Source organism: Capra hircus, chromosome 21 (genome assembly GCF_001704415.2).
Source record: "Capra hircus breed San Clemente chromosome 21, ASM170441v1, whole genome shotgun sequence".
In the NCBI taxonomy this organism is placed as follows: domain Eukaryota; kingdom Metazoa; phylum Chordata; class Mammalia; order Artiodactyla; family Bovidae; genus Capra; species Capra hircus.
This window is the reverse complement of record NC_030828.1, coordinates 64669835-64690847: the sequence shown is the minus strand read 5'-3', so window position 1 is coordinate 64690847 and position 21013 is coordinate 64669835. Positions and strand designations below refer to the sequence as shown.

Here is a 21013-nt window from a genome sequence, read left to right as displayed (position 1 = left end):
GTGGGGGTCCCGTTACTCTCCCCTGCAGCTACACAATGGCAGCTATGCCTGGTCAAGGACCCCTGGTCTGGGGCGGGTATGTGCCGCAAACCAGCCAATCCAAGGCCTTCCCTGAGACTTATCGACTGAGAACGGGGGAAGGAGCAGCCCCTCAGTGGGGGCTGAGGATGGAACCCGACTGCGACCTCTGGCCTGGACAGGCTCAACCCCTGCACCAGTGGCTCGGCTGCCACCAATACTAACAGCACTAACACTGACCCCCCCGCCGCCAGCTCCCGAGCGCCTGCTGCACACACGTCCTGCATGAACCCCCACGAGCTGGGTACTGAGAGTTCTCCTTTACAGGTGGGACACTGCAGCACAGGGCGGCTTGGCGCTGGTGGTGACGGCACGACAGCAGACGGTGGGGACGGGCTTTAAACCCACAGCTGCCTGATTCTGAAGCCCGTGTCCTGTGGGCAGATGACACCTGCAGTTATTCCCGGAACGCCCCCCGTGTGCAGGGCCCTGCAACCCTGGGAAACTTACACTGACCTGTACACATGTGCTGGGAGAGGCCAGGGCTCAGGGCATAGCTTGCACATGGAGCCTTGAAACAGAGGGGGGCAGTGCTGGGGAGGCTGGGGGAAGAGGGGTTGGCAGGGGCGGCAGCAAGGACAATGGGAGGGCTGTGCAGGTCACAGAGCTGCCCACCCAGAGCAGAGGCAGCCTGAGTGGGGAGGCAGGAATGTCCACTGTCTGTCCAGGCTCTAAGTGGATGTGCACTCAGCCTCCCTTCTGCTGAGGCCAGGACAGCCCCTCACAGGGCCTCCACTACTACCAAGGGGCTGACCTGCAAGAGCTGGAGTGCGGTTATCTTTCTTTTCACCAAAGCAGCCCTTCTTGAGTCTAAAAAGAGAAGGTGATTCTTCCCTGAGCTCCTACCACACCCAACCCAACGGCACATGGGGTCACTAGGGCCCTGCTGCATCCCGCCCGGGCCTGGGGAGTTCCCGCCCTTCGCCCTCCAAGGGTCTCAGCCCCCCACCCACGCACTCTGGCCTCTCCAGCCCAGCTTGGGGACCCAGCATCCACTTGACACCAACGGCAGGTCAGGCTCTGTGCGGACTGTGGGGGGCGGAAGACGAGGGACAGAAAAGGAGTCAGCCCTCGGGATTAATCCCGCTTCAGGGCCTTTGTACAGCCCGTCCCCCTGCTTGGGCCCTGCTTGTGGACCCCAAGACTCCAGGGGTCCAGAGGCAAGGTAGACACACTGGAATAAATGCTTCTCCACCAGCCCCAGTTGTTGTTCAGTCGCTCGGTTGTGTCCAACTCTTTGCAACCCCGCGGACTGCAGCAGGCCAGGCTTCCCTGCCCTTCATTATCTCCCAGAGTTTGCTCAAACTCATGTCCATTGAGTTGGTGATGCCATTCAACCATCTCATCCTCTGTGGTCCCCTTCTCCTGCCCTCAATCTCTCCCAGCATCAGGGTCTTTGAGACAGCTCTTCGCATCAGGTAGCCAAAGAATTGGAGCTTCAGCATCAGTCCTTCCAATGAATACTCAGGACTGATTTCCTTTAGGATGGACTGGCTGGATCTCCTTGAAGTCCGAAGGACTCTCAAGAGCCTTCTCCAGCACCACAGTTCAAAAGCATCAATTCTTCGGTGCTCAGCTTTCTTTATGGTCCAACTCACATCCATACAAAACCATAGCTTTGACTAGACAGACCTTTGCTGGTAAAGTAATGTCTCTGCTTTATAATATGCTGTCTAGGTTTCTCACAGCTTTTCTTCCAAGGAGCAAGCGTCTTTTAATTACATGGCTGCTCCCAATCTGCCCAATCCCCATCCCCAGATGAGCTCCCAGGGTGCCGACACCCACCACACACTTGACCTTCCTGGACACTCACAGCAAGCCTGCAGGCTGGGTTCTGACACTGCTTTACAGAGGGGGCAACTACAGCTCCAAGAGGAAATGTGACTCGCTCTCAGCTACATCGACAGCGGAGCCAGGCCAGGAACCCAGGGGCTGGAGAGGCCAGCTGGGCACTGCTTGCCTCTGCGGCCTCCTCCTCAGGTCCTGCGTTTCCTCGCTGACCTCCTGCCAGGACACCCTCCTCACAGGCTCATGGTCAGCCTACTCCAGGGAGACTTCCAGGACTGCAAGGATGCCCCTGTCCAGAGACGGGCACCTCTGGCCCCCACCCTCACCCATCAGGGGACCTTTGGGCTCCTGGGGTAACAGCTCAATCATGATCCTGAGGGGGCTTAGGGCTCCTTGGCCTGTGGGGATCCTCGAGGGCTCCTTGCTTCTTCATGTTGCTCTGTCTCCCCAGGCAGATGTACTTCCTCGGGCAGAGCGTGAGGAGGAGTGCAGAGGGCCCTAGGCTCAGGCAAGCCTGGGAACCCCACTGGCCGTGCTCTGGAGGAGGGAGGAGGGGCCCAGGCCTGAACAGACCCTGTGAGACGGAGGGGAGGCAGACCTAGGACCCAGAGCCCCACCTCTCCAACCCCCACTTGCCCTTTGTCTCCGAGCTCCAGCGGGCCCGCGAGAAACGAGGCGAGAGAAGCTGCCGAAGCATGTTTTCGCTGAAATAATCTAAGAAATAGCAGAACACTCACATTTATTGAGCATCGCCAGCAACCCACCAGGTGCTTTTGCTAACACGTAGTCCTCGGAACCCTGAGACACAAGGTTTTCGTCCCCATTTTACAGATGAGAACACAGAGGCTCGGAGGATGGGGAGGCGGCATCCATCCGGGCCTGGCCCGAAGCCAACCTCAGGCCCTCCTCATCGCACACGCCCGCCGCCCGCCCACCCGGCATTGGGAAGCTTCCACGCCGTGAGGCTCAGAGCCAGATCTTGACGTCACCCTCCCAGGAGCAGGTGGCGAGCATGGAGGGCAGCACAGGGTGGAAGGTGGCACCCACGCAGGCCTGCGTGTGCCCGTGCAGCGTGCGGGCGCGGCTGGCGGTGCGGAAGCTGTACACCAGGATCCGGCCGTCGGCGCTGCCCGTCAGCAGCAGGTCGCCATCCGGGGAGCACTCGCAGCCCACCGAGTAGCCTTCCACCTGCGGAGGGCGAGCGGCCAGCTGAGTAACTGCGCGGCTCAGCGCACGCGGCCCCACGGCCCTTCCCACGGAGGAGCGCCGGCCCGGAGCCGCAGCTGAGCTCCTGCTGTGAGCCGGCGGTCCCCGTGCCCAGGCCGATGTCACCAAGTGGCTCTCGTGAGTCCAAAGAGCACAGCTCTAGCACAGGGACAGGCAGTGGGTCCCTGGAGCCTGTGCCCTCAGGGTGGCCCGCAGGGAAAAGAGGCTGATGGAAAGGGGCCCCCAGCCCCAGGTCCACGTGAGCCAACAAATCACGGAGACCGGCCCTGTCTGGCGGCTGGGGCCCAGGGAAGGGCCAGATGTGGCCCGAGGCTTCAAGTGGACATCAGGCCACACAGTATGGGGTCACCCAGGAAACAGAAATCACAGGTTGCCTGGACAGAGGGTCTGTGCTCTTGGGGACTGCAAGTCCCTTGCCGGCATGGTCGTGGGACACCTTTCCGCCCCCAGGAAGACGGGACGAGACGGGGTACCTTGTGCCCTTCGTAGCGCCGCCTTCTGCTCATCCGGTAGGGCCACACCGCGGAGAACAGGGCCAGGTAGTTGCCGTTGGTCTGCGCCAGGAACACGGGCTCCCGCGGGTGCAAGGTGAGGCTGGGGCAGGTGTACCTCTCCTGAGAGACAGCAGGGCTCAGAGAGGGTGGGGCAGGCTCCCCGGTGGGCTCCTGCCTCTGACGGGCCCGCCACCCACCCTCTGCTCCCGGGGCCTCGAGCCCCTCGCCCAGACCTCAGCTCAGGGGGCTGCAAGCTTCCTGTTGCTGCTGTAACAAATGCCTCCAATTTTGTGGCTAAAAGCAGCACACATTTATTATCTTACGCTTCTGGAAGTCGGAAGTCTGACACGGTCTCCCTGGGCTAAAATCAAGATGCCAGCAGGGCTCTGCTCCTCCTGGGGTCTCTGGGCGGAATCTGTTCCCTTGTCTTTTCCAGCTTCTAGGGGTCCCTATGCTCTTTGCCTCCTGGCCCTTGGGGTGAACTGAAAAATGTCCCCCCAAAGACTTCCATGTCCAAATTCCTGGGACCTGTGTCACCATCTGTGTATTTTTTAAAAAGCAAGGGGATCTTTGCAGGGATTAACTTAAGGATCTTGAGATGAGGAGGTTACCCTGCATTACTGCATCCTTAAATGCAATCACAAGCATCCATAGAGAAGGAAGGCAGAGTGAGACCAGACAGAGAGGCGGGGACGTGGAGACAGAGCAGAGAGAGAGATCTGAGGATGCTGGCGTGGGGACTGGAGGGACACAGCACAAGCCAAGGGTCACCAGCTGCCGCCAGAAGCTGGAAGGAGCAAAGGACAGATGACACAGGCCCCGCCAGCACCTTGATTTCAGCCCCAGGATACTTTTTACAAACTTCCGGCCTCCATCACTGAAAGGACACATTTCTATTGATTTAAGTCACTGGATTTATGCTACTTTGTAATGTGTTACACAGCGACAGAAAACAAATCCACACGCCCATCTCCCCACCTGCACAGTGAGCCGTAGGGGAGCCCCAGCCCAGCCTAGGGTGCAGAGCCGCCAGAACACACAGTGAGCAAGGAGGTGACTGGCCAAGTGCAGAGATAAATGCGTGCCCATGGGGTTCCAAGCAGGAGGAGAGATCTTGCTGCTTAATGCACTGAGTCACACAAAAACACCTCTAAAAGCGCCCTCCTGCACTGCACCTGTCCTTCCGTGTTCTAAGTGATGTCCTGAAGCCACAGCCTCTAAATTAGCCCAAATTCACAGGGCGACACTGGGAGCAGTTGGAACCACAGACTAATGTGCTGCTGGAGGCGCACGGCGACCTCATCATGAGCTCCTGGCAAGAGGCTCCAGGCAGAGCGCCTGCGCACGGGCATGCAGGGTAAGGAGGCGTGCCTCTAGGGGGGCCGGCAGCTTGGGCACACAGCACTTCCATCCACCTCACTCGCTTCCCTGGTCTCGGATGCCCCAGGGGCCAGACACACCCCTCTGGCCCCTTCCCAGGGCTTGCCTTTCGCATGGGGTTGAACTAGAACTCTGAAGTGAAGGTCTAGAGGTGGGTTTGTTCAGGGCCACTTAGAACCCTTTAAGAACAAGGGGAAAAAGTCAGGGAGAGGGAAATGGTGCGTACATACACCTGCTGCTGCTGCGCGCGCCCAGCCGTGTCTGACTCAGTGCCCGTGGACTGCGCCCCGCCAGGCTCCTCTGTCCATGGGATTCCAGGCAAGGGTACTGTAGTGGGTTGCCATTTCCTACTCCAAAGCACACCTGATATATATCTTTAAATTCTGGGTGGCAGCATCAAAGAGATTAGCCATAGCTGACTTGAAATCTTAAAAGATGATGGTGGTGGTGATGACAATGAGGATGATGGTGGCAATGGTACTGATGGTGGTGATGGTGATGGTGATTGATGGTGGGGATGGTGATGATGGTGGGAATGGTGAGGAGAGTGGAGATGGTGGATGGTGGTGGGGATGGTGGTGATGGCAGATGGTGGTGGTGATGGTGATGATGGTGGATGGTGGTGATGGTGGCAATGGTGAGGAGAGTGGAGATGGTGATGATGGTGGATGGTGGTGGGGATGGTGGATGGTGGTGGTGATGGTGGTGATTGATGATGGTGGGGATGGTGGTGATGATGATGGTGATGGTGATCCTGATGGTGGTGACGGTGGTGACGGTGGGGATGGTGGGGATGGTGGGGATAGTGGTGATGATGATGGTGATGGTGGATGGTGGTGGTGATGGTGGGGATGGTGGGGATGGTGGGGATAGTGGTGATGATGATGGTGATGGTGGATGGTGGTGGTGATGGTGGGGATGGTGGGGATGGTGGGGATGGTGGGGATGACGATGGTGATGGTGATGGTGGATGGTGGTGGTGATGGTGGATGGTGGTGCTGATGATGGTGATGATGGTGGTGATGGTGGTGATGGTGGATGGTGGTGGTGACGGTGGTGATGGTGGATGGTGGTGGTGACGGTGGTGATGGTGGTGATGGTGGGGATAGTGGGGATGGTGATGGTGGTGGTGATGGTGATGATGGTGGATGATGGTGATGATGGATGGTGGTGGTGATGGTGGTGATGGTGATGATGATGATGGTGATGGTGGATAGTGGTGATGATGATGGTGATGGTGGATGGTGGTGATGATGGTGGATGGTGGTGGTAACGGTGGTGATGGTGGATGGTGGTGGTGATGGTGGTAATGGTGGATGATGGTGATGGTGGATGGTGGTGCTGATGGTGGCAGTGATGGTGGATGGTGGTATTGATGGTGGCAATGGTGGATGATGGTGATGGTGGATGGTGGTGGTGATGATGGTGGATGATGGTGATGGTGGATAGTGGTGATGATGATGGTGATGGTGGATGGTGGTGGTGATGGTGGATGGTGGTGGTAATGGTGGTGATGGTGGATGGTGGTGGTGACTGTGGTAATTGTGGATGATGGTGATGGTGGATGGTGGTGATGATGGTGATAGTGGATGGTGGTGGTAACGGTGGTGATGGTGGATGGTGGTGGTGATGGTGGTGATGGTGGATGGTGGTGATGATGGTGATGGTGGATGGTGGTGGTAACGGTGGTGATGGTGGATGGTGGTGGTGATGGTGGTGATGGTGGATGATGGTGATGATGGTGGCAGTGATGGTGGATGGTGGTATTGATGGTGGCAATGGTGGATGATGGTGGTGGTGACGGTGGTAATTGTGGATGATGGTGATGGTGGATGGTGGTGATGATGGTGATGGTGGATGGTGGTGGTGATGGTGGATGGTGGTGGTAACGGTGGTGATGGTGGATGGTGGTGGTGACGGTGGTGATGGTGGATGGTGGTGGTGACAGTGGTGATGGTGATGATGGTGGTGATGGCGGGGATAGTGGTGATGATGATGGTGACGGTGATGGTGGATGGTGGTGGTGATGGTGGATGGTGGTGCTGATGGTAGCAGTGATGGTGAATGGTGGTATTGATGGTGGCGATGGTGGTGATGGTGGTGGTGATGGTGGCAGTGATGGTAATGATAGGTAATGTATTTATTGAGAACTCCCTGCACCTGGCACTGTGCTAGACTAAGTATCTACATCTTTTAATTCTCAAAACCACACTATGAGGCAAGAAATATTCTCATCCTCAATTTTCTAAGGGGGAAAAAATGAGAATCAAAGAGAGTAACTACTGGGCCTGGGCCCCTGCTTGTAGGTGGTGGAAGCAGGAATTTAACTCACGCAGGTGGTTTACCTTCAGGGTCTGGGCTCCAACCCTTGAGTCACAGCCCCTATCAAAACTACTGAGCAAGGGGTGAGGTGGACCCTCAGGCTGGCTGGGGTGGTGGAGGGTTAGAGTAGGGTTGACTTGGGGTGGACAGCCACTTTCCTGTGGATGTGAATGAGGCTGCCTCCCACACCCTTACCCCGTGGCATGGCTGTGCTGGGCAGAGAGCAAGTGAGAGGACCGTGAGGGAGTCACCCCGATCCGGGAGCCTGTGGAAGGTACTCCGGGCAGGCCTGGACCTGCATGTTACCTCCCTCGACCCTACAGACTTCAGACAGCCCTCTCCCTCCAAAGCTCCTGCTGGCTGAACCACCTCCGCAGGATGCAACCTGAGACCCCAGACAGCCTGGGGGCTATACGGATGCACCCTGGGGCTGGGGCTCAATCTGAAAGCAATGCCCAATGACAGGGTTTCTCACATGGAAGATCTGGTTGGAGATCTTGGCGGAGCTCTGGAAATCCCAGGCAATGATGGTGCGGTCGGCAGAGTCCCGGCTTGAAGCATCTGTGCTGCTCAGGAACTCGGAGCCTTCCCGGAGGAAGAGGATGTCCAGGGTCTGCTGGATGGTGGCCTTGTAGCTTCTCACCACCTGCAAGAGTGGGCACCCGTCACAGTGGGGCCCCCGGAGTCCACGGGCAGGGCCAGGGGTGTGGGGCGCCAAGTACATGTGGGCTGCAGGGTCTGGGAGGGCAGTGTGTGAAGATGCACCCCGCCCCCCCAGGATGAGCAGCCCAAGCGTGGGGGTGGGGACTGCTGGAGGGAGACCTCCGGGGCCTCCCGCCCCCAGCAGGCACACGTCTGTCTCCCTTTGGCCCTGCTCCCTGACACCCCCCACGACCTTGCCTTTCCCTGTGGATGTCCTCCATGCCCTCACCCTCCCCACACCAACTGGCACGTGGGCCCAGGGAGGCACGAAGATGCCCCCTGGCCTCATGACTGGTCCCGTAGGGAGCAGCAGGGGACGATGAAGGAGAGCTTAGGGAAGGGTGCCACACCTGGCCAAGGGCACATAAGGGCACCATCATGTGATACCCACCAATACCTGGGCCATATTTTGTGCAAGGCTCTTGCTTCTGAAAGTGAAGTCGCTCAGTCATGTCCAAGTCTTTGCAACCCCATGGACTGTAGCCTATCAGGCTCCTCCGCCCATGGGATTTTCCAGGCAAGAGTGCTGGAGTGGATTGCCATTTCCTTCTCCAGGGGATCTTCCTGACCCAGGAATCGAACCCAGGTCTCCCACATTGCGGGCAGACGCTTTACTGTCTGAGCCACCAGGGAAGCCTTGCTTGTGAAGAGTCCCATAATTCATACCTTTCAAGGCCTTGGCCTGTAGCCCCTGGAGTGGTACCTGCAACATGGGAGCCGGCAGTCTCCAGCTCATGGAGCCAGAATCACAGTATGTTAGCTAGTTTTAAAGACACGCTTTCTTTCTTACATCATTGCCAACATTCCACACTCTCCCATCTCTAATTAACGCAATTTAGCATCAAGCCGTTGTTCCGCTTTCTTCAGAGCGTTTCATCACGTGAACCTTCCATTCTACAACAAATGGGCTGGTTAGGGGCAGGGTGGGAGTCCCAGCACCGGGGTCAGCAAGTACCTCTGTGCAACAAACTCCAGGATGATTTTAAATTGCAATAGTGAGCAGCAGGCTGTGGGCACAGCGCCTTGGGCCCGCCTGCCAGGCCTAGCGGCCTGTTTACCAGCTCCCAGGGCGCCACCATGTGGCCATAGCACAAACACAGCTCTCCGGCACCTCGGCCGCCAGTTGGGAAACCACCTGTCTTGACATATATTTCAAAAACTGAAATTTAAAATCTTGCCAGTGTTGCAGACCGAGATATCATAGCATCCTCTTTCAAACATATGTAAGTCAAATTCACGTGAAATGCAGCACTCCATAAATCCAATTTAGACAGAGGGGTATTTTGAGACCCATTCTCCAGATGAGGAACACTGAGGCTCAGAGAGATGCAGGCATTTGCTCAAAGGTGCAGGGCCAGGGCGTCGTGCTTCCCAGGGGTGGAGGGACCCCATCCAGGTCTCCTGCTGGCCAAGACCTGTCTTGATATGTTGGGACAAATTCCTGGGAGGAGGGTGGACAACCAACGAGTGCCTTCTTTGAGCCTCTTCAGAAGCAGTCCCCAGTGAGCATGGTTTCTGGGTAGGCCCCCTGGAGCCTGAGGAGTGGTCCAGGGGCAGCAAAGAGAGGGTGGCCATACAGGCCTTGGAAACCAGGCCAGACTGTGCAGCTGCTCCCCAGACAGCACGGGGCTGCCGGCCTCCTTGCCTCCCTCCCTTCCTCTCTCCTACACCAGGATCCCGCAAGCCTGCCCTGCCCTCCCAGGCAGCCTTGAGTCTCCTGCAGTATGAGCTAGAAGGAACGCTCCAACTCCCAGCCAGGAGGGGCACAGCAGCTGTTTTGCGGATGGATGCTCTGGCCTGCCCATTTGGAGCTAGGGCAGCGGTCTAGGGCCTGTGACTAGACAGGGCACGCCGCCTCAGTGCCCAACATCTGCCCCTATGAGGACACGCTATTCCGACTCACCAAGCACAGCGCTGTCTCAAGACAGGCTTTGGAACCTGGTCTGGTGGGAAGAGCAGGGAGGGGCGGGAGCGAGGCCCGTCACCGGGACACAGAGGCTCTGGACCCACGGCCCCGCCCATCTGCGGGGCCACGCCTCTCCCCTCGCTTACAAACCCCCTCCCCACCACCAGCCACCTTCCACCTCCACCCTGAGGCCACGTGGGGGCTGCATGCCCTCCTGTCCCCCTTCCCAAAGCTCTTGCCATCACCGCATCCAGGAGAGGAGCAGGGGGCTGAGGATGGCCGGGGCAGCAAGGGGAGGAGTAAGCCTGACCCAACTCACGACCCTGAACGTGACCGGTGCACCGAGGAGTTTCTCCTCCCGTGTCGGGGGCACAAGGCCCCCAAGAGCCCCACCGGCTCACGGAGAATGGCCGCCAGCGGGCACGATCGTGAGGCCCGTGGGCACTGGGACCATCTCCAGCAATGGCACCTCAGTCCCCACATGCACTCAGGAAACGCACTGACCCAGGAAAGTACGGGGAAGAGGACCGCTCCAGGAGCTCCAGCGGGGGCAGCGGGAGCACCAGATAATTCATCTCCTGCGGATGCGGGAGGAAGCTTCACCATGGAGGGCGGTGCGGAAGCCCGGAGGAGCGAAGTGCCGGAGTGCTCGGCCCGACGCTGGCAGAACTACCTGCATGCCCACCAACATGCCACCTTGCCTCCCCAAGACAAACTTTTCCAGGAGAATGAAAACCCTTGTTCTGTACGCTTCCTGAGAATGCATGGAAATGGCCCAATTCATTAGAGCGTCGTAAAATCGAAAGGCCGGGAAACCAGCCGTGTTATGGGTGATCCCTGCCAATAACGGTGCTGTAAGTGGAAGGCTGACCTTTGGAGTGATCGCCACCGAACATGATTGACTTGCCTTCCCAACTGCTCCTGCCCGGGGAGAGAGCGGGGAAGTCATTTGTGCATCTAGTTGGTGGGTTTTATGGCGAACTTAATTACACCGACAGCTGGTGCAGTCCTGCCCCAGGGGCGTGAGACAGCGCTACACGGGCCTGACTAGCTGGATCCAGAGGGGAGCCTTGCTCAGGCTCTTCTGGCAACCGGGGCCTCCATCAGCAGATGCTTGGAGACACTTGGCCAAGAGTCTACGGCTCTGGGAGAAAAGGAAGACGTGATTAAGACACATTCAGAGCAATGAAAACCGCCTGATAACCCTTTAAAAAGTCTGCTTGACCCATGATACAATCCTGGGTAACTGGGCTGCTCTGGATTCATCTGAAGGCTCAGCTTTCCCTTCCCGGGGTCCCTGCCACGTCCGAGGTTCATGGGGTTGGAGGGGGCAGGCAAGGCTCCAGTCCAGCCTGCTGACTCACTGGTGCCCAGGGTAGTCCTGCCCTCACCGCATCTGGTTTCGAATCATCACCACCCGGGGACTGGCCTGGACGACAAGCTTCTACTCAGCGCTGGATCCCGGAGAGAGGAAGGGCTGGGGAAGCCAGTTCCCCTCCTCTCACCTAGGCCCGCAGGGACAGCGAGGGAGCCGCTGCTCTGGGCCCCACAGGACTGCCGAGGCCACCTGACCACCCCACAGGACGCAGTGCTCCTGTTTGTTTGTCTGGTCACCCTTGGCCAGGACTGGGTCTGCCCACTGCAGGCAGCAGGAAGGTGTGTTGAATGAAGGATAAGTGAGTGAGCAGCTACACAAACAGATGAATGAACAAAAGTACAAGTTGAAAAGCTGCGACCTGTGGCCTCCAGCTGCCAGGAGCATGCCGGCCCTTGGGCATCACGAAGTTCACCATGGGCCCCTCCACGGCCCTCGACATGGAGACAAGCACACTTCAACCTCCAAGGATCTCTGAGGCCGCGGCAGGGAGGTGGGGTGGCGCTCAGTGCATGCATGCACGGCATCACCAGACATCCAGAGGTGGAAGGGCCAAGCTCTCAGGCAGACGCCCAGGTATCTGAGCGCGATGGCCTGTCTGACTGCCTGGTCCAGGACAGGCAACTCATCTCTCTGCGCCTCAGTCTCCACACCTGCAAGGTGCGACTAACAACAGGACCTATGGCTCGGGAGGGAAGGACGGCGACAGGCCTGGCCGAGCGGCCAGCACAGAGCAGCTGATCACAATCCTCTTCCCCAGGCCAGCCAGAGCTTGTCCCCGGGATGGGGCCGCGGGTCCTTGGACAAATCCCTCCTCCCCAAACCTCAGTTCCTTCCCCTTGGAAATAAACATATTGGTCTCTTTGGGTTCTGAGACAAGACAAGTCTCTGCACAAAGGCATGCTGGAGGGTTGAGCACAGGGCCCCTTTCCGTGGCTTAAAATCAAACAAGGGAAAGTAGCTGGTCACATGGGACAGTGTACACGAAAAGTGCTCTGTGGGTAATCTTTTTTTAATAAGAAATTTCTATTAAAAACAAAAAGACATTATACAAATATGAGAAGAGAGTATGATTAAATTTTTCTACAACCTGAGACTAGGGGAAGCTATCCTGGGTAGCGCTCCAAGGCCAGAGCACCAAGAGAAAAGATGGCAAATCTGAGTACATGAAAATAATAGTAATAACAACACTAAACACTATTGTATGGCACAAGAAACAATAATTAAGAGGAATAAAAAAGACAGATGGGAAAGATACTTGAAATTTATAGGTCTTGTTCTTAATTAGTTGGTAAGTCATGTCCGTCTCCTTGCGACCCCATGGACTGTAGCCTCCTCTGTCCATGGAATTCTCTAGGCAGGAGTACCAGAGTGGGTTGCCATTTCCTCCTCCAGGAGACCTTCCAGACCCAGGAACAGAACCTGTATCTCCTACACTGCAAGCAGATCCCTAACCACTGAGCCACCTGGGAAGCCCCAGTTTATAGCTCACTACCCCTAATAGTCCCTAATACACAGATAGTTTCTAAAAATCGATGAAAAAGACCAATAGCTCTACAGAAAAAATGGGCAAGAGAAATGAACAGAGAGTTCATATGAGAGGGAATGTACCTGTCCTTCAACCCTGCTCATAAGAAATGAAATTTTTAAATTACGTGGAGACATCATCTCTTATCAAATTAGAAGACCCCAAAGTTTGACAACACACTCCGTTAGGTGGCTGTGGGGCATTAGTTACACTATACACTGCTGACAGAAATGTAAAATGGTCCTGTCTCCCCAGAGAGAATTTGGGCAACGCCAAGCAAAACGGCATATGCCTTGTTACTCAGCGACATGTATAACCCAGCACCCCGACTTGTAGGAACTGACCCCAAAGTTACAGGAGCAAATCCCAGAAAACAGAAGCATGAAGCTTCCTTCTCCAGGGGACCTTCCCAACCCAGGGATTGAACCCACATCCCCTGCACTGCAGGCAGATTCTTTACCGTCTGAGCCAAATATACAAAAAGCGACCGGTTAAATAGATGTCAGTCCAGGCACGTTCTGGAACACCATGTGCAATGCTGAGAAAGAGAGTGAGGTCCGCATCCCTGCCCGCTGTGGGCCAGCTGCCAGGAGACGCTGCTCAGTGTAAAGCCAAGGCAGAAAGAGACAGGGCGGAAAGGAAATACGAGAGGTTGGTGTTTACCTCCACAAAAACAGCAGAAAATAAACCAGAAACTAAGTAAATAAAATCGGTCAGGCTGCCTCTGAAGGGGAGAGGACAGATTGGGGAATTCAGGGCTAGAGGCAGAACCCAGAGGATCTCTACAGAGGGGTAGACAGGAAACATATTAGGGTTTGGAAGCTACACCAGGCACTGTTGCACACTCTGTGTGTGTGTGGTGTATATTTGTGTGTGTGTGTGTGGTGTGCGTTACAGTCATTTAAAAATGTAAAAACCATTCTTAACTCAAGGGCCATACAAAAACAGTGTAGCCAAGATTGGGCCCATGGGCTGTAGTTATCCAATCTCTTCTCCAGAACCATGTCCATATTTTATAAAATTATACAACAAAATTAACTTAAAAGGCAGACTCTAAAATGTGAAAGCAAAATTAAGCAAATAAAATTAACCATCTTGAGCTAGTAGCTTAACCACACAAATAGGATTTATTTTAAAAGACATGAAAGCACAGTAGCTGAAGGTAGATCCTCTGTTGATACACATTATAAACTGAAAAACAGTAATTTGATGGTAAATCTTAATTGGATATACTTTGCAAACAAAAAGAACTGTGAGAAACCTCACACTGTCTTCGGTCATTACATTGCTAGTGTCAGCACATACCAAAAAAATTGAATTAAGGCAGAGAAAAATAAAATTTTTCAGTATAAAAGAGATCAAAAAATGTATAAAAACAAAGAAGTTAAAGAAAAGCTCTGTAATGCTAAATCTGAATTGGACAAATCAGCATAAACAATGATATATTTTTTCTTAAAAAGTAAAACATTTCCTAGCTCTGTCTGATGGAGGAGGAAATCGCAACCCACTCCAGTGTTCTTGCCTGAAGAATCCCAGGGATGGTGGAGCCTGGTGGGCTGTCATCTGTGGGGTCGCACAGAGTTGAACACGACTGAAGCAACTTAGCAGCAGCAGCAGCTCTGTCTGAAGGAGCCAAGAAACAATGAGCAAACACCACACTCAGATTTGGTTTCTAAACCCGATGAAACCCACAAGAGACACAGATGACAAAGCAAGGCATCACACTAGTCATTACAACTGTACATTACCTATATTTAAGAAGGTAGAGGAAAGACTGGGCAAGGCTAGAAGAGACGTGGAGGATACAGGAGCCCCACAGAATTTCTAGCGATGGGATACACAATGTTCGAGGGAAAGGTGCATTAGATGGGGCTAACATCAGATGAGACACTGCAAAAGAGAACATTACTGAGCTAGAAGACACAGCAAGTGAAAATTCCAAAACATACTGGAAAGAAAAAAGACTGAATTTTTAAAAATGAACAAAATCTAGTTTTAAACCCAAATGGAGCAAATCTACTAGGGCCTCTCACTCTCTTTCATAAATTATAGCTAAAAAAAACTCTGGATGCAATCCAAGAAGCAACTACCTGAAGACTTTGCAAAGTAAACAACAGCTGGTAGGCTGAAGAGGGAATCTGAAATTTGAAGAAAGACCAGTATGACAGGTAAGGCTCCAGTCTTTGTTTTAGTTTTGTGGGGAGGGGGGCATTGGGGGTTTGTTTGGGGTTTTCTTTTTTTTTTGGCCTTTTAACTCCTGATGTTGACCCACAGACAGACTGAATTAAGGAATTACATAGTAGACATGGACAGCAAAAACTGTGAAATAAATCCATCATCCTGGCCAGAGGAATAAGAAAATGGGTCCTTGTAAGCCAGAGAGTATGGGGGAAAGCTTTAAAATATCTCCTTGCTCTCCTAGCCCTGCCCTGATGCCAACCCCAACAGCTCTGACAGTGCAGGACAAATACCTAAAAACCAGAAGGGAAGAAATCTGAATAGAAGAACCAGGAAAAGAGGGAAAATTCATGTTATCTTTTCATCTATTTTCTCTGGCCAATTTATGTTGAAGGGGATCCCACTTATGGACATGGTGTGACGAGGCAGCAGGCTAACATTCTCAAAGAACCCCATCTCTGGGCGGGAGAACCAGGAAAGGAAGTTCAGGAAGCCAGGCAGCATGGAAGAAATCCCAAAGAGGAGAAAGCTGAGAACGGAATCCTCTGCTTCTGTATATGAACTGACCACACCCCAGGACAATCCCTAAGTTACCTGTGTGTGGAACACAACCGAAGAAGCCCAGTGAAAGCTTTGAGAAGTGACATGACATATTACTGCTGCCCCAGTCTGAAACTAGCCCTTAAGTGGTTCAGCATGACAAAGGTTTTGAATATGGAACTGAAAATAGAGTTACTGCCTACAGGAGAGAAGGAATTCACAATCTGAATCTAACAGGCTTGGTTGCCTATTAAGACAAACAAATCACTATTCTCCACAGGATTTTAACAAAACCAGGATCTTACAACATAATATTAAAAATCACAATATATTCTGAATTTACTTGACATACAAAGAACCAGGAAAATGTAAACAGTACCCATAAGAAAAGTGAAATGATATATGCCAACCCCAAAATGACCCAGATGTTTGGCCCATACTATCAGACACATTAAATAGCTATTAAATAAAAATCCTCAAATAAACATCTATTAAATAATAATCCTCAAGATAAACACCCCTGAAATGAATGGAAATATGATCTCAACAGAGAAATAGAAATATATAAGCAGTACCGTGCATGCTCAGTAGTGCCTGACTCTTTGCAACCTCACGGACTCTAGAGTGGCAGGCTCCTCTGTCCATGGGCTTCTTCAGGCAAAAATACTGGAGTGGGTTGTCATTTCCTCTTCCAGGGGATCTTCCCAACCCAGGGACTGAACCCACATCTCCCATGACCCCTGCACTGGCAGGCAGACTCTTTACCACTTGAGCCAATGTGGAGCCCAGAAATTAAATACACACACACACACACACACACACACACACACATACATACATATAAGTGAAAGTGACTCAGTCGTGTCTGACTCTTTGTGACCCCATGGGACTATACAGTCCATGGAATTCTCCAGGCCATGGAGTGGGTAGCCGATTATCCCTTTTTCAGCAGAGCTTCCAGACCCAGGAATCAAACCAGGATCTCCTGCATTGCAGGCAGATTCTTTACCAACTGAGCTATGAGGGAAGTCTATATCTATCTATATATATATGCACACACTTATACACATAAACACACACACACATATATATACTTTATAGCTTTAAGTAGAAATTTTAGAACAGAAAAAAATATTTTAACAATGGGATAAGCACCATAACAAAATGGAAGTGACAAAAGAAAGAACTGGTAAACTTGGGAAAGGATCAATAGAAACATTTTGACCTTAAGAAAAAATGAGGACTTCCCTGATGGAGCAGTGGATAAATATCCGCCTGCCAATACAAGCGACACAGGCTCAATCCCCGGTCCAGGAAGATTCCAGTGCCACAGAGCAACTAAGCAACCATGTGCCACAACCCCCAAGCCCTCTGGAGCCTGTGTGTCGTGACCACGGAGCCTGTGCACCACAGCTCCTCAAGTCCACACTGCCAGAGCCTACGCTAGAGAACAAGAGAAGCCGCCACAAGAGGCCCAAGCTCCTCAACGAGGAGTAGCCCCTGCCCGCCGCAACTAGAAAAGACCCACTCAAAGCAACAAAGACCTAGCACAGTTAATAAATAAATTCATTCGTTAAAAGGAAAGAAAGTTAAATCCTAATTTAAAAAGAAAAAATGAGTGAACTCTTACGAACTCGTGAGATAATATCAGAACTTAAATATTTTAGTCAATGGAGTTGCTACAGGACAGGGATAAGAGTCGTGCCAAAAAGAAAAAATACTGATTGAAAAGTGTCCAAAATGAGCACACCGAACCTTTACCAAAATAGACCACGTTATAGGACGTCACACAAGTTTCAATAAATTTAAAAGGACTCAAACATACAATGTATGGTGTGTGACCACAATGGAGTTAAATTAAAAATCACTAACAGATATATGGGAGAAGGCAATGGCACCCCACTCCAGTACTCTTGCCTGGAAAATCCCACGGACAGAGGAGCCTGGTAGGCTGCAGTCCATGGGGTCGTGGAGAGTCAGACACAACTGAGCGACTTCACTTTCACTTTATACTTTCATGCACTGGAGAAGGAAATGGCAACCCACTCCAGTGTTCTTGGCTGGAGAATCCCAGGGACGGGGGGAGCCTGGTGGGCTGCCGTCTATGGGGTCGCACAGAGTCGGACACGACTGAAGCGACTTAGCAGCAGCAACAGATATATAGATATGGAAAATCTCCAAGTATTTGCAATCTAAATTCTCCTAAATAATTCATGGATCAAGAGGAAATATAAAATGTCATTAGAAAATATTTTTAACTGAATGAAAATGAAAAACTGTATCAACAGTTGTGTAATGAAGCTGCAAAACCTAGAGGAAAACTAAAAACAACTGAACATCTATAGCAGAAAAGAATAAAAATCCCCAAAGAAAATAAACCTAAGTTTTAAGCAGAAAAGAAAAAAGTTTAAAAAGTAAATTGATCATTTCTTAAAATAAGAGAAATAGAGAAAAATCAGTGATACAAAAATGTATACTTAAAGGTCAAAAAAATTGATAAATCTCTATCCAGACTGATAAGAGGAAAAAGGGAAAAGATGCAAATTACCAATATCATGAATGAGAGAAATGAGGTGATATCACTATATATTATACAGATATTTTTAAAATAATTAAAATAGCATGAAAAACTTCATACCAAAAAGATAATATTGATGAAATACATGCATTTCTTGAAGGACAGAAACTACCAAAGGCCACTGAAATAGAAAAAGAAAATTGGAATAATCCTATATTTACTAAATAAATTTTATTTGAGGTTTCAAGCCTTCCCAAAAGGAAATTTCAGGCCAAGCCAATTTCATCTCTAGTCAATTCTAGCAATCATTTATGGAAGAAATAATATCAATTATACACAAACTCTTCCAGAAAACTGAAAAGAAAGGAACACTTTCCAAGTTATTTTTTAAGGACAGAATTACTCTGATACGAAAACTAGAGAAAATCACTGCAGATGGTGATTGCAGCCATGAAATTAAAAGACGCTTGCTCCTTGGAAGGAAAGTTACGACCAACCTAGACAGCATATTGAAAAGCAGAGACATTTGCCAACAAAGGTCCATCTAGTCAAGGCTATGGTTTTTCCAGTAGTCATGTATGGATGTGAGAGTTGGACTGTGAAGAAAGCTGAGCACCAAAGAATTGATGTTTTTGAACTGTGGTGTTGGAGAAGACTCTTGAGAGTCCCTTGGACTGCAAGCAGATCCAACCAGTCCATCCTAAAGGAGATCAGTCCTGGGTGTTCATTGGAGGGACAGATGTTGAAGCTGAAACTCCAATACTTTGGCCACCTGATGAGAAGAGCTGACTCATTTGAAAAGACCCTGATCCTGGGAAAGATTGAGAGCAAGAGGAGAAGGGGGCAGCAGAGGGTGAGATGGTTGGATGGCATCACCGACTCAATGGACATGGGTTTGGGTGGACTGTGTGATGGACAGGGAGGCCTGGCATGCTGCAGTTCATGGGGTCGCAAAGAGTCGGATATGACTGAGCGACTGGACTGAACTGAATACTAGACAAAGATATTATAAGAAAAGAAAAGAATAGATCAATATCCCTCATGAATACAGATTTTAAAATTCTTACATTTTAGCTAGTAGAATCCAAATTATGTAGAGAAGATAATATGTCATAATCAAGTGAGACTTATCCCAGGATTACAAGGTTGCTTTAATATTTGGAAATCTTTCAAGAAAATTCACCATATTAACACAATAAAAGAGAAAAACTACACTACCCCTTCAACAGATATGAGAAAGGCATTTGACAAAATGTAGTGGTGATTCAAAATAAAAGCTCTCAACAAACTAGAAATAAAAGGGAACGTCCTCAAACTGGTAGGAGCATCTACCAAAAAACAACAAAATACTACAGCTAACATCATACATGACTATGGAAAAGAATATTTTTCTTCTAAGATTGGAAATAAGGCAAGTATGTCTTTTTTCAACATTTCTAAGTCAGCACTGTTCTAGAGGTCTGAGCCAGTGCAATAAGGTAACAGGCGGCAGTGGTTTAGTCACTGAGTCGTGACCGACTCTTGTGACTCCGTGGACTGTAGCCCACCAGGCTTCTCTGTCCTTAGGGTTCTCCAGGCAGGCATATTGGAGTGGGTTGCCATTTCCTTCTCCAGGGGCTCTTTCCCACTCAGGAACTGAACCTGGGTCTCCTGCATTACAGGCAGATTCTTTACTGACTGAGCTACAAGGGAATCCAAGGGAACAGGAGGAAGAAGGAAAGAAGAAATTGCATCTAAATTAGGAAATAACCATTTAAGCTGCCTTTATTCACAGATGACATGATCGTCTTTGCAGAAATAGAATCTACAAAGAAAGAAGCAACTAGAATACGTGAGCTTAGCATAGTTGCAGAATTCAAGGTAAATATACAAATATCCACTATATTTTTATATTTTAACCATGGATAAGCAGAAATTGAGAAATACTTCTTACAATAGCATAAAAATATATAAATACTTATGGATAAATCTAACAAAAATGTGAAAGATTTAATTATATGGAAAAATATACAATGATTATGGATTGGAAGACTCAAAATTGTTAATAATTCAATGCTCCCTCAAATTGATCTGCAGTTTAAAAGCAATATCATTCAAAGTTCAAGCAGGCTTTTCTTTTTTTGTAGAAACTGACAAAGTGATTGTAAAATTGAAATGTAAATTCAAAGAAGCTAGAATAGTCAAAACAACTTTGAGAAAGAAAAAGAATTGAGAGACTTACATTACCTGATTACAAGACTCATTGTAAGATTACAATAATGAGAACAATAGGGCATTGGTGTAGAGACAGACAAAGAAAACAATGGAATTGAAGAGACCGTACCAAAAAGACCTACACGCATTCAGTTATCTGATTTTCCACAAAGGCATAAAGTCACAGATACTGTTTCCAACAGATGCTGCAACACTACTGAATATCTATTTGTAAAACCATTAACTTCTATCCATACCTTGTACCGTATATAAAAATTAATACAAAATGGACCACAGACTAATAAAAAGCCCAAATCTATACAATTCCTGGAAGTAAACACGAGCAAATCTTTGTGGCCTTAAGCTATACAATTTACTTATATTGAGCACCAATAACAAATGTTGATAAACTGGACTTTACTAAAAAAAATTTTAATTTGCTCTTAAAAAGCTGTTATGAGAATGAAAATACAACCTGTAGACTGTGAGGAAGGATCTACAAATCACACATGTGATAAGTGTCTTATGTTCTAAATATAAAGAACACTCAAAACTCAGTATACAAAAGCAATCTGATTTTTAAAATGAGCAAAATATCTGAACAGACCATCCAAAAAAAAAAAAAAAGAAAAGAAACAGATGGCAAGTAAGCTCAGGAAAACATACTCAACACCATTAGTCATTAGGGAAATGCATAGTAAAATCACAGTGAGATAACACATTACATACATTTTAGAAGGTCTAAAATCAGAAAGATTGACCATACCAAATGTTGGCTAAAATA

The 21013-nt window shown here is 50.2% G+C and overlaps 1 protein-coding gene across 1 annotated transcript in view; it reads right to left on the bottom strand.

Moving 5' to 3' along the window:
* The window catches only part of WDR25 (WD repeat domain 25), a 143960-nt gene continuing 125535 nt past the window's right edge, over positions 2589-21013 (bottom strand). Inside the window, exons 5-7 of the mRNA XM_018066203.1 lie at positions 7765-7935; positions 3567-3707; positions 2589-3054 (exon numbers count right to left, since the gene is read on the bottom strand). Of these exons, the coding sequence (XP_017921692.1) occupies positions 2833-3054; positions 3567-3707; positions 7765-7935 (534 nt within the window). The 3' untranslated portion in view covers positions 2589-2832. The remainder of the gene's footprint in view (positions 3055-3566; positions 3708-7764; positions 7936-21013) is intronic.